We start from the raw sequence: 18612 nt of genomic DNA, 5'->3' as shown, positions 1-18612 counted from the left end.
GACAGAAGATGAAGTTTTCCTTTATAACATAATGAGGGGACATGAAAAGTAGGTGCATCATTATGAATCAATAACAAAACGTCAATCCCTGGAATACTGTTACGAAGACTTGACCCAGAAAAAGAAATGAGAGAAAAAAAAATCAAATCATGGGTTTTGGCTGGAAAACTCATTGTATCACTTTTTTTAGACACAGATGGTGCTACCCATATTGATTTCCTGCAACATAAGACAATCAACTCACAACATTAAATTTTGAGTTTCAAACTTTAAAACAGCAATTAAGGTGGATTCAAAGAGCAAAAAGGAAATGTTTCCTTGCAATGTAAAGCTAGGTCACACACTTTACACGCCACCACAGAAGCAAATCAAAGGCTGAATCTTACAACATTGTATGGTCCAGACTACAAGAGAACCAACCCAACTGGGCCGCAGCTAATTTTTGTATGATAAACAATGTGGTAATAGTCGCTCATGTCGCTTCTTTTGTTATTAATGATATATAAAATCGTGAAATTCGAAGGCATAGACTTATTCTGCTGAACGTGACTGGCTATGGCAGGCACCCTCTCTGCGACTCAAAATACAGAAACCACGAGCATAGTTGTATGTTGGTCGTGTCCATCGTTAGACAGTCTGTATTATCTTGTGTTATGTTCTTATATTTCTTTCGCAAGGAAGTGATAAAAACAAATGCTAGGGAAGTGATAAAAACAAACAAATGCTAAGAAAGTAATCAAATTGTAGTGATAAACAGTCATTACTGTTTGAAACACGTCCTTTCATACCATTTTATTGGTAAAAAGTAGTATGACGTAGTAAAAGTGTAACAGTCATACAAAAATTAGCTTGTATAATTTGTTTTATTCAAATAGCCACAACTCCATTGGGACGATTCCCTTGTTGGTGCCCTGTGTCTTCCATCTTTTATTTTATTGGGTTATTTTACGATGCTGTATCAACATCTAGGTTATTTAGCATCTGAAATGAAGGTGATAATGCCGGTGAAATGAGTCCAGGGTCCAGCACCGAAAGTTACCCAGCATTCGCTCGTATTGGGTTGAGGGAAAACCCCGGAAAAAACCTCAACCAGGTAACTTGCCCCGACCGGGATTCGAACCCGGGCCACCTGGTTTCGCGGCCAGACGTGCTGACCGTTACTCCACAGGTGTGGACGTCTTCCATCTTATCTTCAAGAAGAACTCCATGCACATCACTACACATTGATTCACCGGCGTAGCTCAGTCAGCTAAGGTGCTTATGTGCTGATTCGAAGTTGCGCTCAGGTGCCGGTTTGATTCCCACTTGGGCTGATTACCTGGTTGGGTTTTTGCCAACCATAATCTATGGCAAATTCTCGGCCTCATCTCGCCAAATATCATCACTATCCCCAATCCCATCGAAGCTAAATAATCTCGTAGTTGATAGAGTGTCGTTAAACAACCAATAAAAAAAAACTACACATCAAATGAATAAGTTGAAAAGTCTGTCGGGAACTGACTGTGCAAACAGAGGGTGAATTTCTTCAGTGATTGCTTTACATAACTTGTTCGCTGTTGATAGAAATTTATTCAATTATCTGGTGACTGTGTTAAGAAATGATACAGCACATTCTAAGGATTACTTCTGTGTTTCATTTATTAAAATATTTCCAGTCACAAGTAATGCTCATGGAGGCATTACACCTCATTCAACCCTAGTAATAGTGAATTGTCTTATAAGTGACTGTCTAGCATGATTTTTTAAAGCAATTTCACTTTAAAAAAAGTATATATTCTGCTTTTCCTTGAACTGAATTCACTGATTTCCATATAGTTCAAGGTTAAAATGATATCATTCTCTATGGACAAAACTACTAGCCCAGGCAATCATTTTTGTAACAAGATGGTTTGGAGGCAGGACTTTTTCAGTTTCAATGCTCATGCCTGTCTTGATTTCCAAATATATTCTAAGTCATCTACTTAAACTTTGATTTTACCTGATTGGCATTTTCTTCCAACATCTCTACCCATATGACTACATAAACTGCTACACATCCTCTCTTTAAGAACTGAGCATTAACTAGAACATTTACATATGTAAAACCTTCAATAATTTTAAAAATTCGAAACAACATCCGCTCATAGTTTGTAGTGGTAACATATCTCAAAGGAGCAGCTTTGCTGTCTAGTTTTATGGTTTAAAATACCAGTACTTATTGTCTCATAAGTTTTCTTTATTCAAATTACAGCATTTAATTCAAAATTTGAAACTCTGAAACTGCTAGGGGGGGATAAAAAACGAACTCTGTGCTCTTCATTATCTACATATTCAAACTATTTTTCTCACTTTTACTCTTACTGTTGTTTGTATAGCACCCCATGGGACGCCAAGTCCTGGACTGTTGTCCACTTTGCCCACCCATAGCAAGGCTTCAATATTCAGATAAAGTGAAGCACAGTTGTAGCTCTAGTCTGAAACTCAACGTGGTGCCTGGTCTCCACAAAAATTATTTCAAATATCTGGTCCTCTCATACTAATATATACAATTAATTAAATATCAATAAGTTTTAATTGTTAGTCCTAATTTAATTACAATTTTATTAGACTGGAGTGGGCTAGGTTTAGTTTCTTATTGTTCGGTAATTTATTACAGAATATTAAACCTTATAATGCTATGGTACAATCAATGGAGTGATATTTATTCAGGTTTCTTTAAAATGGATACATTCTGCCACGTTTATGTCATTTTAATAATATGCAATGTGCCCTCCAGAGGAGGAGGAGCAGCAGCAGCAGCAGCCATTGGTGACATTAATGTACTCCGTCCTGTATCAATCATCAACCATGAATGATAAACTGTACCCCTTTTCATGCGACTTAGTTCATGGAAGTTGTGGCTCTTTAGCCGCCCAGAACAACACGAACCATTTGAGCTTGAGCAACGTTGCCTAGTTGTAAGGTTAAAACTCAGTTGCTGTTAGTTACAGTATGTTAAATATTACATGTGCCCAGACAAAATATTTTAGCCACGAAGAAGATGAATGAGATGTATGAACTAAATCGCGTGAAAAGCATTACAGTTTCCAAGAATAGAGCAATGAAACTGTTCTGTAGTATATTCAGGTTAACTTGTACAATGTTGAATTGCTTTCCCAATGTGGCAGGATGTGTCCACATCACAACCCAGATGTCAAACTCTGTCATTTCTTATTCCGGGGATTTATACAGGATGTACAAAAGAATACTGGATTTCATACTGGAAATCAAAGTCTAAATCCTACAGTTATACCTCACACATCTAAAGATTTATGTTCAACAGTCGTAGCTTACAGAAGGGCACATTCCAAAGAGTTTTTGAAATGGAAGGTCAGTTGAATATTGTGGCAACCATGCTGGAATGTTCTCGATGCCTCGGGAGTCGAACACGGGTCCAGCAGAAGGAAGGCAAGAGCAGCGGTTGCTGGGCGCAGCAAAGGAAGTTGCGCAAGCATCTAGTGCAAGGGCAGGTGCGGTGTGGCGCGAAGCAAAGGGGGGGGGGGGGAAGCTGGAAGTTTCGAAAAGCTACGCGAGCTGATTGTTGTAATGAAACGTCCAGAAATTGAAGGCTCGCGAAGTGTTGCTTAGCAATAAATAGAAGAGCGGTGCGACGTGAGTCCAGTTTGGACAGCGAGTTCAGCTTGTGAATCAGCAGTGCCCAGGAGTCTAGGGTTCAACACGTGGGTGAACTTGAGCAGCATCCAGGTGGAAGCAACATGCCCAACAGTCAGTCAGTCTTGTGACGCAGCAGTGAATGAGCACGAAGCCAGCCTTCGAGACCGGAGTTCGACACGAGGAGGACCGCAACTGTGGCAGCGACAGGCGAGTGCGGCGTACCCAGAAGTCTTGGGTTTGACTTGAGTGGGTCCACAACAGCAGTGAGCGTCCAGGCGGAAGCAATGCGGCCGGAAGTCTTTGGTTCGGTGTGCAGTGAACTTTATCTGAAAGTCTTGAGTTCGAAGTTCAGTGGACTGTCTCTGGAAGTCTTGGGTTCGATATACTGTGAACTTAAGTGAATGAGCTAGAAGAACTAGCTAAGGCACACGAACTGTGAACTGACAGTTTTTGTAAATTGTGCTTTGTGAACATTGGTTGAGATTAGGAGTACATTGTTGTTCTCAATAATCCAAGTGAATTGTCATTGTCGTCTGTGGAGTGCAATAACGAATACTGTGTTGCTGTGTGGAGTGAAATACCTATTGTTGACGGGACTGTTTAAAATTCAGAAATAGAAAGCCATTATTGTTGACAATAAAAGTAACATTATTGTGTCGAATTAAAAGTTACAACATGTTCATTAAAAACAGATTTACAATCTCCTTTGATTCATTTCATACATACAAATTTCATCAATAATAAATACGTGATACTGTAGCAGAAAAAAATGGTAACATATTTCATGCATTATTTTATATCAAACTCATTAGCACTGCAGACTTCTTTCCATGGATCAATTTGATAGAATTTTGGTTTTCTCCCTCTGTCTCTATTTTTATCTGGATTTATAGTTCTGCAGTGTTTACTTCTGGATTCATTCAGATGTTCAATGAGACAGTCCTAGTAGGTTTAATTCTGAACAATGTTCTTGTTGTTTTTCTCCTTATACATTACAGATCATTGAAATATTTCCTACATATGTTCTCACTTCACCATCCTGTCCCCCATAAACACCGTTCCATTGTATTTTTCCTTAGTTTTCTTTTGAGTGGATTAAGTCTCATAGCAAGTGTTATTAAATGAAATATCTTTATAATGGCTTCTTTTCTGCTAGATACATAGAAATTTATAACATATAACGTTGAGAGCTTTCATAATGTATAAAAAACAATGAAAAAAAAATGGTTATCTAGCAATCATTAAATAGATTCCCTAGAAGTTCCAGACATTATAAGCACTGAAGTATTTAATTATTATAGTAGTAATTATTATATTGTTAAATTTCACTGCTTGTACACATTGTGACCTGGTAGAGTGTAAGAGAAGGCCCTATGGTCTTAACTCTACCAGTATAAATACATAAATTATTATTATTATTATTATTATTATTATTAACATAATAAAACAGTAACATGAGCATGCAATGTAAGCGGATTCCTAGTTTCCATACGATGGCGGTAAGGTTAGCGCACTGCAGAAGGAATGCTGACAATAACGGAACAAACAACACGGGTGCTAGAAAAAAGGCGAGGGGTGATAAAAAGAGAAACCAAGAGTCAAGAAGTGATAGGGAAGAAAGTAGTGTAAAGAATAAGGGTGCAAGTGTAAGTGGAAATCTAGTATGTGAAAGTGAAAGCGTGGGGGGGGGGGGAAATAAAAGAGGAAAAGAAGAAGAAATAAATAGAAAGGAAGACAAAGTCAGAAATAAGGCAGAGACGAACAGTAAAGAAAGGTCAGAATTTGCGACAGTTGAGGATTTAGCAGAGATATTTTATATGTGTAAAAAAATAGTGGGGTTGTGATCAAAAAGTGCAAGTATAGTGAAACTGGAAAAGATCGAGAAGTATAGGGGAGAGAGAGAGTGTATAAGCAGATGTGTAGAATAAAATATAAGTATTTATAAGAAGTGAGAATAGTGACAATGGATTAGGTGTAAGCAGAATAGTGTGAAAGTGAAAGTGAGCGCAAATTGAAATGAGTGAAAATAGTGAGAAAGGGTTTAGAGAAATGAACAAGTGTCAGCACAAAATTAGTACTAACATTTGAATGTTGGAACAGTAATTGAATAAAAGGTCAAAGAACAAATAGGCAAGTAATTCAATATGATAATTTATAGAAGGATTAATGAACAAATAGAGAATAGCAAATGAAATGTAGGGAAATACTGAAGGGGAGATTGACCAAGTATAAAAAAAAAAGGTATATAGCGGAACTGAGAGTATGTGTGTAGACGTGTACTGTAAATAATGTGTTATTGTAATAATATGTTAATGGTGGCACCGGATACAGAAATGTGAGGTACACCATTACATGTAAAGAAGTGCTGTGAAGAAATATATATCATATATCATATCATATATATCATATTAACATAACAAGGAAGGTCTTGTTGCGACAATTATTTCACATTCAAAATATTAGTTGAAGAAAACAGAGAATTTAATATTCAAACACATATAGGTTTTATTGATTTAGTTGAAGCTTTTGATAAAGTTAACAGGCAACAACTCCTCCTTGAGATATCGATCAATGATAATGTACCTAATCAGTTCATTACTGCAATATATAATATATATAAAACCAACCAAATTGCTATACAAATCGAAGACAGACTCTCCACCTGGGCACCCATAAATCAAGGTGTCCGACAGGGCTGGGGCGTTTCTCCATCCCTGTTTATTATATACATGAACCATCTTATTCACTTATGGAGACAAAACTTTCATGCTGGAATCCCACTAAGCCGAAATTCCCATCTCGATGCATTATTGTTTGCAGAAGATCAGATTATTATTATTGCAAGAATGGAATTCCAACTCCAACGTGCCATACATAACTTAGAAAATACTGCTTCCAAATTTGATATGACAGTCTCAACAGAGAAAACGAAAGTAATGGCATTTTTAGGCACAGAACCAATTCAGAGTAAAATTTGTGTAAATAATATTTTAATAGAACGTGTTAATTCATTCAATTACCTTGGCTACAATCTCTTATTTGCTGATGAAGAAGATATGAAAATTAAAATTTTCAAAGTCACCAAGATTCTAGGTGTAATCAATCAGGTCAAGTCCAGTGACAGAGTATATAAAACTCTTGCTCGACCAGTTCTCACATATGGAAGCAAAGCCTGGACCATCAAAAAAGCTGATGAAAGGAGACGTACAACAGCCAAAATGCGATTTATGAGAAGAACTGCTGGTTACTCCCTCCTTGACCATAAAAGGAATGAGAACATTCTTAAAGAATTAAAAGTAGATTCAATTACGCAGTACCTACTGAACTGGAAAGAACATGTTGCCAGGATGCCCTACAACTGATATATCCAAGAGGCAAAAGGAACTTGGGAAGACCTAAAAAGCACTGGATAGAGACCGTAACAGGCCCCTAGGACTAATACGTGAAATGGTTATGATGATGATGATTAACACAACCACAACCTGCTCACAAATAGTTGTACTGCTTGTTGCAGCAATGATACATAGTAAGAATGTGTGTGTTTGTGTGTGAACAGTACAGTGACATCAAAAACTCTTTCCTTATATTTTTATTGTACTTTGTTTTTTGACTACATACCATGTAGGCTTTGCTTAACCTTAAGTTTTAGTTGTCATGGTAATATTTTACACTGCATAGGTACAATCCAGACATTTGAGATGGGCAGGGCATGTAGCACGTATGGGCGAATCCAGAAATGCATATAGTGTGTTAGTTGGGAGGTCAGAGGGAAAAAGACCTTTGGGGAGGCCGAGATATAGATGGGAAGACAATATTAAAATGGATTTGAGGGAGGTGGGATATGATGATAGAGAATGGATTAATCTTGCTCAGGGTAGGATCAACGGCAGGCTAATGTGAGGGCGGCAATGAACCTCCTGGTTCCTTAAAAACCAATAAGAAAGTAAGGTACACTCACGACATAGTTAAAAATGTAAGGAAAAAGTTTTTAATATCACTTTGGATGCATGACACTGGCACAAGAGAAATGCACTTATGTCATGCACGGATAGTTTACACTGCTTACAGTATACCATACCCTAAGGTTTTCCCTCTTCTGTCCAAATGATAATCACAAGAAGACGTTCATTTCATTCCCACTCAAACACTTGTTTGAGAAATATAAATTACTATTTTACTTGACAACATATTTTCTTGTTTCATTGCAACATGTTTCTGTACCTAATTACTAGTCACATTCGAGAAACTACAATTGCAAAAATCTAAAAAAAAAAAAATATATAATTTTCGGAAACACACAAAAATAAATTAACATTAATGTTTCAAAATACAGGACACGAGAAAAAACACATTTTTGTTTCGGTGTCCACCTTTAAATCCCTATCCTAAAAGTTGAAGAAAAATAATGAATCACAAATAACACTTACTAGTAAACATTTCAGAACAAGGAAAAACCACATTTAATAATGCAGAATTAAAAAATATTTCTTAAATTTTTTTAAGTTCATATTGCTCTTCTCAATTTGCATTCAGAACATAATATCTGATAGGTACATACACACGTCCAGTTATAGTCATTTAGCTGATGGTAGCTATTAATGTTAAAATTATATGACTGATGGAAAATAACAAAAGTCCTCCTATTGTTAAGATGAAACTTACTCTAATTTTACAATGTTATGAATTAAGAACAGTAAAGTGTGGTATTTTGTCCTGTGCCGTGGCGTCGCGGTCTAAGGCATCCTGCCTAGGACTCGTGTTATGGAATGCGTGCTGGTTCGAGTCCTCACGGGGGAAAAAATTTTCTCATGAAATTTCGGCCAGTGCATGGGACCGGTGCCCACCCAGCATCGTGATGCACTTGGGGAGCTACGATAAGTACGAAATCCGGTTGCGAATACCAGCTACAAACGGCTGGGGGGATCATTGTGCTAACCACACGATACCTCCATTCTGGTTGGATGATTGTCCACCTCTGCTTCGGCATGTGAGCGTGAGGCCAGCAGCCGGCTGGTCGGTGTAGGCCCTTCACGGGCTGTAGCACCACAGATTATTATTATTATTAAGGTGTGGTATTTTAAGGCAAAGTGACAGTAAACTTCAGAATGAAGCCTGAAAAAAATAGTCCTTCTGCATTGGTTTTTCCTAAATTTCTTTACATATAAGAAGGTAAATACCTGAGTGATCACTGTATCACGGTTCAGTGATGAAGTATAGATATCGAAACATATTATATGTTGAGTTATAGGCAATGCTTACGGAGCTGAAATTGAAACTGTAGGTGCATGACACAAAGACTGATTGTAGATTTTTGTATGCGATATTACATGATCGAATGTTTGCAAGATTTGTTTATACAGTATAAACTTCATGTAATATAGGATTTTCAATTATATTTCTCCCCCAGGAGAAGCTATACTGCAGTTTTTTTTTTTCGAAGATCCATCACTTCAGCCGAATTTGAACCTGTGTTAACTCAGGTCCAGAAACGAGCGTAGAAATCACTGGACCTCTCGAAGTTATTTAGCTGTTTTTATAATTACTACAGTTAATATAGAAATGCAGTACTAGTGACTGTAGTATTTTCTACTCGGTTAGTTAATAAATTTCTTACATTATCTGTTTTCATTGGTCCCTATGCTACGTTGCATAAATAGTAAAAATAAATTATTTTGCAACAATACATCTTATATAAGAACAAAGGAAAACTACCTTTGGCTGCTATCACAATATTGTAGAGGTCACGAAGTACATATGCCAGTCTGGCCGTTCTTGTTAACTCAGGATTATCCTCAGCCTGCGCTAGTCTGCGTGTTCGAATGTTCCGGGGGCTGGAGAGAGCGTTGAGCTGTGTTAAGAAGACATCTGACTGCTTCACTTGTGGTCGAGCATAGTTGCATAACATTGACTCTTCTCTACGTGATGCTTGCTTCAAACGTTCACGCAGACGTTTCACCTGGAATGAGACAGATAAATGCTTTGATTAATCTTTCCTTTCAAGTATATTTGTAACACTCGTGTGTTAACTACTAAAAATACATATCTATTCATAAGTAATTTACTGAGAGAAAAGTAACTAGAAAAGTTATTTTACGAGGAGAAGTCAGAAAATAGATCACAAACAGTTATTAAAAAAAAACGAACTTGTACATTTATTGTTACATTTACATTTTCATTTATTTCTCAACATAATCTCCACCAATATTGAGAGACTTAGGCCCGTAACACACTTGGAGAGTTTTCGCTAGCGAGAAATTTGTTGAGAGAAAGAGGCAAAGAGCCTTCCTCCACACACTTGGCGAGTTCTCGCTATCACAGATCACACCTTGCTATGATCATCTATCCACTGCCTTCATGCAAAAAGCATTTATCTGATTATAGTAATGACTCGTCGGGAGAAATATTATAGGTTATGTATTTGTCGTACTTAAATATATAACCTGTAAGTATATTGTCGTACTTTACAAATTACATACGAACGCTATGTTGAATCTGAGTATTCAGATGATGAGGAAATGGAGTTACATGAACATACTTTGTTAATGAAAATAAAGAGTAGGCCTAAAATTAAAGCCAGAAATATCTGAAAATACATTGTATCTTACGAAAATAAGGGCGAGTTTTGGACACTGGTTTCGATTTGAATGATGATACGTTTAGGTGTTATTTCAGGTTGAATGGATCACAGCTTTTTGCCATTCATGATATGATAAGAGGATTCTTTGCTATGTTCTGTTTAAAATTATGTACACTGTTAAGACATACTGTATAGATACATTATTTCAAATGTTTAATTAATATTATTAAATCTCATCAAAATAAAATATAGCCCTATTTATTTTCAGATAATCTGATATTTGTCTCCAGATTTCTTCTTTAAGTTTCGTGTTTTTATAGTTTTCATCCCGTGTATCATATAAATAGGCCTACGGGTAACATCGTACAAGTTCGATAAGTTTCTGACTGCAATTATCAGCCATCTTTCCTCATTTTCAAATAAAAACAATACAATTCATCGCCAACTGTGATATCTTTTTCTATATTCAATCGTATAAAGAGTATAAATGTCAAACATCTTTGATATCACCGAGCTACCGATTCCAGTGAGAAACTCGCGCAAGGTTTTTTCCTCGAATGAGAATCTCTTCCAGTGTGTGGACGTCCATTTGAATCCATGTTATCAATTTTTTTATTTTCTCGCAACACATTTCTCGCTGGCGAAAACTCTGCAAGTGTGTTATGGGCCTTATTCAACCACTTTATAGCATCATGAAATGTACAGCAAAGAAGTACTGTCTCAGCCATTTTTGTACCTAAAGTTCAACTCCATCATTTGTGAAGCATGTCACAAACGTGTGCTTTTGGTGGACAAGTGAAAATCACTTTGAGCTAAATCAGGACACTAAGGTGGATGTTCAAGAAGTTTCAGGCTAACTGTTCCTATTGTCTGCTGGGTTAGGGTTAATCGAGTTGTATGAAGGCTGGCACTGTCATGATGGAGCAGAACTTCTCTAGTCAGTAGGCATGACATTTTTAGAATTGGATCCCATAGTATCAACAGAATTTCACAGTACAATGCAACACTCGCATTCTCACAGAGTCCTAAAACACTGTGAGCATAGCCTTTCCTGTTAATAGTGTACTCCGAATTTCTTGGATTGAAAGTGAAGTTTATTGCTAAGCAGCATGCTTGGATTCAGATTGAAAGTGATACATCTATAATTCGCCTCTGGTAAAGGTATGGTTACATGTTGCTACTTTTGCTGCGCAACTTTTGTACTGCAGCTGCAAAAGTTGCGTGTCGTGTTCACACGTAAGCCAAAAGTAGCGCGCTGCACGCTACATTTCATGCTGTGCAACCCGAGTGCTGCAAAAGTTGCAACTGGAGGTTGCGAGTCTGTTCACACACAAGGCGCTACTTTTGCAGCCACAGTCATGCTGCAGGTTTCCATCTCCGTGTTGACTTCTCAATATACATTTTGTGGTTATGTTAGCATTATTAATAAACTCATGCGAAAGCTTACTTATCTATTATTTGCTTTTCTGTCCTAACTAGTTCAGAAATTGGCATTATTTTTACTATAAAGCTTTTAAAAATGCCTATATACTTAAATGATAACCAACAGTATATTCACGTAATCAATGTTGGCAACCCTCCTGTTTGAAACTACGCTACAGAAAATTAAAAAGTGAATTATATCGCCAGCAAATTTGCTCAGACTGTGTTGTGCATTTAATAACTGTTACAAATAATTTATTTTCATCACATCTAACATTAAAATACATCCAAACAATAAAAGTATCATTGGCACATATGGGTGGCAGCACTGGTCGCAACTGCAGCAAAAGTTTCGACAAAACTGCTGCGGCTGCAACCCTGAGAACCCTGTTCACACGTCGCTACTTTTAAGTTGCGCGCAGCATGGAAAAGTAGCGGGCAGCAGGTTCGGCAGCCGCTACTTTTCGGGTTGCACCGTTGTTCACACGTCGCAGTTCGAGAGTTGCACAGTTTTTTGTACTGCATCGCTGCAAAAGTAGCGACGTGTGACCGTACCTTAACAATTCTGTTAGGCATGTCTTTTCCATCTATGTATCCAGAGAGATGTAGCAAGGGCAGGCCCATTCAGTTCAGTTTGTGTTTCTGAATCATTTCCTGAGCACACACTGTGTGCACACTTTTCGGAAATTCAAATGATCATGCATTATGCTGTTGAATAGACCATGAAAATACCCTCTGCATCCGTTACACTATCATTAATTGCCTATCAGGTCGAACCTTCTCCTCCACTAATCTTACACTTACTGCTGATGCAGTCTGAAAAGGATGTCAAGGCCAGTCTTCATCCACAACTTGAGTGTCCTTGAGAATATTTATCGACTCAGTTGTAGGTAAAAAGTACTTCTCATCAGAAACAGAAAACATTTTCTTAAGAATATCCTTTGCAGGAAGTCCTTTTACCCACAAAAGACGCACAACAGCTTGCTGCTATTCGGTCACAGACTCAACGAGCACAGTCGCCATTTTGAATTCAACTAGGCATGTGCATGTGATACCTAGCATCTGCCATGAGTAAGCTGTGGTCTACTTACTGACTTCACATTTGGTATGATAACACTATGATAATTCTTAAAATAAAAGTAAACAGAAACAAATATGTTTGAAAAAAAAATTGAACATAACTTTTCCGTTCCACATTTTAACAAAACGGAAAACTTCTGCATTGAGATAACAAAATACATTCATTTGTTAAATGCTTGCTTATTTCGTTTCACTATTAAATACATGGAATGAGAAATATCACACTTATGTTCCTAAGTTTTATGTATTTCACAAACATTTAAGTGTGTACCATGTCACCAATTGCATTCCAGTTGATGTTTTCTTTTTCTTAACAATAATTTCAAACACATACAGTAAAACTTTGATAAGACACACCCGCTTATTACGCTATCCCATGTAATATGCTTTTTTTGTCCGGTCCCTGAACATTTCATATATAACGCCTTTATAAAATACCCTGTTTGTTGCGCTCAAGTCCCGCATAATACGCTATTTTTGTGGAATATTTTCGATGTAATTTTCAGCAATGTACTGTAACAGCAATGAAACATCTTGGTCACTGAACTCACTGGTGCCATTAACCTGAAAAGTATTGGTATTCGACCCTTTACCTGCGCATTTAAACCTTCATACTTCATACCTTAGTATACTCCACCCTCTTGTTATGCCCTCTTATTCGACTCTTTACCTGCATGGTTAAAGCCTACATACAGTTACAATACCTCACCCTCTTGCTAACCCTCTCTCTCAAACGTCATTCCTCACTCGGCTGTAATAAAATTCTGGAAATTTTTGCTGGTCAGTTTATTTTCCTTTAGTGTATTGAGGTGTCTGTGAATGTGATTACAATGAATGTTAAACAAAAAGCACTTTCTGTGTCGAAAAAATTGGAAATCTTACGAAAGTATGATGAGAACAGTACTCTTAATCAGAAACAACTCTCTGATTCATTAGGAATCGCATCATCGACATTAAGAACGATAATAAAAAATCGTGACTCAATCACTACAGCTGTGATGTAGGGAGGATGTAATCGCAGAAAACTGAAGTGTGGTAAACATGAGGACTTGGAGAACACGCACACGGCAAACAACTATAAATGGCTTTTTTTTTTTTCGAAAGAATTAAGTACAGTACATATTGTAAATGTCTTTGACATACAGTACAGTAATTACATAATGGAGTAATATTGTATTATCTTTCATGAATCATGTATTTTAATAAAGAAAAATGCTAATAGATACTGTATATAAGTCAAAATTAGTATACCTGCCTAATACGCGGTCTCGGTTAATATGCGGTTCACACCCGGTCCCTTGAACAGCTTCTTATCGGGGTTTTACTGTACATATTGATATCTTGGTTCAATACAGAAATAAGTAAAATTGCAATTTTGGGAAAAACGACTTTTAAAGTTTTGTTTTACCCATAAAAAATCATATATTGATACGTGAATCTTCAAATTCTCAGTATAATCAGGTGTAGTATTAGTGACAATTACATTGTTTACACATTTGCAATGGTTTATTAAACTTTGTACAAACTAGTTACAAGAAAATGCTGCAGTTATTTGTCCTCTGTCTCTTACTAGTATTCTTTTCACTTATTTCCCTGAATTAAAACTAAAATTACATCTCACAGATAAAATGACATATTTTATCTAAATATGTGTACAGTATATTTATAATACCGATGAAAAATAACAAAATGTCCATCTATTGTTGAGATGTTATGAATTAATATTTATTGCAAAAAAAATCATTATACTCATAAATGAGCACAACAAAGGAGCCAAGAACACAGAAGTAATACAGTAAAACGTCATTTATACATTCTTATGGGATCTGAAGAAAAAAGGTGTGAGAAAAATATGTACACTTCACGTCTGTGATCTGCAAGCTTGAGTGACGTCACACAGTAGGTAGAAGCAGTACTGTAGTACATGCTCATGCATGAGCACTCTATGTTTTACAGACGAAGCTAATGGCCGCTATGCTTTCAGATTCCGGCCGCTATGCTTTCAGATTCCAGGCGACTAGTGTAACTGAAATGACTTTTTAACACATTATATATATATATATATATAGTTATTTTGGACTGCTTGCTTTTGTTTGCTCTTAGGAATAAACCGTGCCCTCAAATAATTCTATTAACTGTTCAGTTACATCAAAATATTTTCAGTTCGAAGGGGAAGTTAGAGAATGTCTATAAAGAAACTTTATACATCTTGATTACACACTTTCAACACTGTATCACTTAGGAATATACTTATAATAATCACTTACATGTGTTAAATGTAAATTAAGTTCGTTCTAAAGATGGCTACCACTGAACTGAAACTAGTCAACTAGGTATTACAAACTTAATTTACATTTAACACGTGAAAGTGATTACCATAAATATATTCCTAAAAGAAACTTTGGTCAACAGGTAACAAATGACACAAAATTAAATGCCAGTCTAACATTTGGATGTAAAACTTAGATTTTGTATTTAAAAAAGGGGGAAAGTGACAAATTGCGTTTCCTAAGACCTCTCCCAAGACTAGAAACATTGTTGAGAAAATAAAGGAATACCAACAGCAATGGATATGACACTTCAAGAAAACGGACAACAAGACATCCAAAACTTCGTTATCGTACAAAGCACAACACAGTCTGAGCATAATTGCTGGCGATATAATTCACTTTTTAAATTTTCTGTAGCGTAGTTTCAAACAGGAGGGTTGCCAACATTGATTAGGTGAATATGCTGTTGGTTATCATTTAAGTATATAGGCGTTTTTAAAAGCTTTATAGTAAAAATAATGCCAATTTCTGAACTAGTTAGGACAGAAAAGCAAATAATAGATAAGTAAGCTTTCGCATGAGTTTCTTAATAATGCGAACATAACCACAAAATGTATTTTGAGAAGTCAACACGGAGATGGAAACCTGCAGCATGACTGCAGCTGCAAAAGTAGCGCCTTGTGTGTGAACACTTGCATTGCTGAGTTTCCAGAACAGGGGAACATGAAGGCTCCTACACCGGATGTATTCAGGATGATGATGAATTCTGACGCTGGGGCTAAAACATTTACAAACCAATGTAGTCTGTGTATGATGCCATGGAACATAATTATAATAACAAGAACACAAAAGAGCACCTTGTCACGAAGTCATAGTAACAACTTTGCATCTCTTGGGTACTGGTGAGAATGCTTAGCAGAGTGGCTCATCCCAGTGCCTTGCTCGAAGGCTACTGGAACAGCTGGATTCTAGCATAAAAACCCATGATGGAAGAAAATTCCTCATGCAACGAAATTATATAGTTGCAGCATGGTTGAAGTTTTTGCGCCCATTGTACAATATCAGAGAATCAAGCAATACTAGCCTATATTTTACCTTGACGAAAGGTAAGTGAATCAAAATCATATGGTAAAATATGTTGGGCAGGACTTATCTAAAAACTGCAGGTTTCGAAGTGCCTGTGAGGAAGAGAGACAGTCTGAGGTTTATCACGTAGAATAGATTAAAACAGGTTTCATTCCTAATAGCAAATGAGTGTTTAGGTAAAAAAAAAAAGACTAGTTAAGTAAAGTAAATTGGAGATTACATTTATATTTATTATTGAATTATTATTTGAAATTTTATTATGAAATTGGTTTTAATTGTAATGTCAGATTCATTTCGGGAATGGTTTTGAGTAAGTTTTTAAATTATTTGAAGGTATTATAAATTATAATAGGCAATGCACCATATCATTTTGATTACAAAAACAAAACATCCAATACGTCCAACAAAAACACAGAATCCCCAGAGTGGTTGGGACATTTTAATATCTATTCTTCAGAAACAAAAATCTGCACTTCTATAAAAAAATACACCTCCCAAAATCACTATACTTTGGCTCGATAAATAATATGAACTGAAAGAGGGCACGAATTTATAAGGCTCTCTACCACTTATTGTTGACAGTATAATGTAATATTAATTTATTTGGACTTGACAGAAAAGGGAAGTCGCAAAGAAAAACACAACCTTCAAAATTTCAGACCAGGAAAATATTGTTAATAACCCATTTAATAATGACGTGACTAGGGAAAATTAAATTGCTTGTGTGAAATACAATATCTACAAGTTCTACAACAGATATTTATTACAGGTCATTCATTATCTCGACAAACAAATGCTTATGTGCACCGTGGCTCACAGTAAGAACCTTATGGTGGGGGTAAGTGACCTAGCTACCTGCAAGTGGAAGTGTAGTGAGGGAGGGAAGGTTCCCAGTCCACTTCTTTCCCCTTACATGCAGTTAGGTTTCACGAGATACCGAATGGCCTATAACTTACAACAGAAATGACACATAACAGTAATACTGGTGATGATGATGATAAGGACGAGGACACATCATTAGCTTTGCCCTTTGAATAGCATATGTTTTAATGTATTATGTTACAACACTTGACAATGTTGTACTTGGCATGTTATTGGCACTTGGATGTAATGAGTTCCATTGTAAATGCCTTATAAAAAGGATCAACAACATTGTGGAAGTGATGCATTCAATAGGAAATAGTTCATTATGAACCTTAATATTTACAGTATGAGAGTGGACCATGTATTGTGGTCCCTATCACCATGGCATGGCGCGTCCTCAGGTTGCGGATAGAGGAGACGGCCTCCAGATATGGAGGGTAGCTGCGAATATATTGAATAAGCAGTTGTGGACAGCCGATGGTTGGGAAAAGGGCTAACAACCCATTACTTTATGAAGAACATGTTACAAAACCCCACATAAGCCTCGAAATAGGACTGATTCTTTCGCATGCCCACAGCAAAGGAGTAAGGCCATGAAATTTGGTACTTGGAATGTCACAAGTCTATATAGAACAGGAGGGGTAACATTAGTAGCAAAAGAACTAGCTAGATATAGAATAGACTTTGTGGGAATACAGGAGTTTAGGTTAGATGGCAATGGCATATCACAAATACGAGATTACTTGTTACACTATGGGGAAGGAAGCAATAATCACCAATTAGGAACAGGATTCTTTAGTCATAAAAGAATACAATCAGCAGTAAAAAAGATCGAATTTATCACTGACAGGTTATCATATTTAGTACTTAAGAGTACATGGTGTGATAAAATGCTCATGCCCTTACAGAAGTGAAAGACGACCATATAAAGGAGAGCTTCTATGAGGAATTGGAACACACTTTTGATGAGTTATCTAGATATCACATGAAAATTTCACCGAGGAATATTTTTAAACCGACTACACCAGAATAAATAAATAATAATAATATGGAAAAGAGAGAGCTTACACGTAACTATTTTTTTTTTTGGTAGGTTATTTTACGACGCTTTATCAACATCTTCGGTTATTTAGCGTCTGAATGAGATAAAGGTGATAATGCCGGTGAAATGAGTCCGGGGTCCAGCACCGAAAGTTACCCAGCATTTGCTCATATTGGGTTGAGGGAAAACCTCGGAAAAAACCTCAACCAGGTAACTTGCCCCGACCGGGAATCGAACCCGGGCCACCTGGTTTCGCGGCCAGAGCACTGACCGTTACTCCACAGATGTGGGCTACACGTAACTAGTAATGATAATGGAGTTAGGTTAGTAAACTTTGCCATATCAAGCAATTTAATTGTGAAAAGTACAACATTTTCACATAAGGATATACACATACATAAATATGACTGAACTTCTCCAGATGGCTAGACACACAACCAAACAGATCACATCTTGATAGATAAACGAATAGTATACAGTGCATGAGGATTAAGTTGGAGTGATTTCTGCTGTCCTTGTCTACCGATTGCCACCAGATGTGACGGGCAAGAGGTTTCCTTTTGTACAATTCTTGGAATTCCCTTTCTCCTCCCTTCTCCCTTCACACTTTTGCAAACCCAATTAGTGGATCTCTCAGT

The 18612-nt window shown here is 36.8% G+C and overlaps 1 protein-coding gene across 5 annotated transcripts in view; it reads right to left on the bottom strand.

The window, feature by feature from the left end:
- The window catches only part of ash1 (histone-lysine N-methyltransferase ash1), a 498911-nt gene that overhangs the window by 77047 nt on the left and 403252 nt on the right, over positions 1-18612 (bottom strand). For all 5 annotated transcript variants that reach the window (XM_069848493.1, XM_069848495.1, XM_069848496.1 and 2 more), the window contains one exon: positions 9346-9589. In XM_069848493.1, the coding sequence (XP_069704594.1) occupies positions 9346-9589 (244 nt within the window). The remainder of the gene's footprint in view (positions 1-9345; positions 9590-18612) is intronic.

The sequence above is a fragment of the Periplaneta americana genome, chromosome 15, assembly GCF_040183065.1.
Source record: "Periplaneta americana isolate PAMFEO1 chromosome 15, P.americana_PAMFEO1_priV1, whole genome shotgun sequence".
In the NCBI taxonomy this organism is placed as follows: domain Eukaryota; kingdom Metazoa; phylum Arthropoda; class Insecta; order Blattodea; family Blattidae; genus Periplaneta; species Periplaneta americana.
Note: the sequence above shows the minus strand (reverse complement) of the source record. Positions and strands in the feature narration are given on the sequence as shown.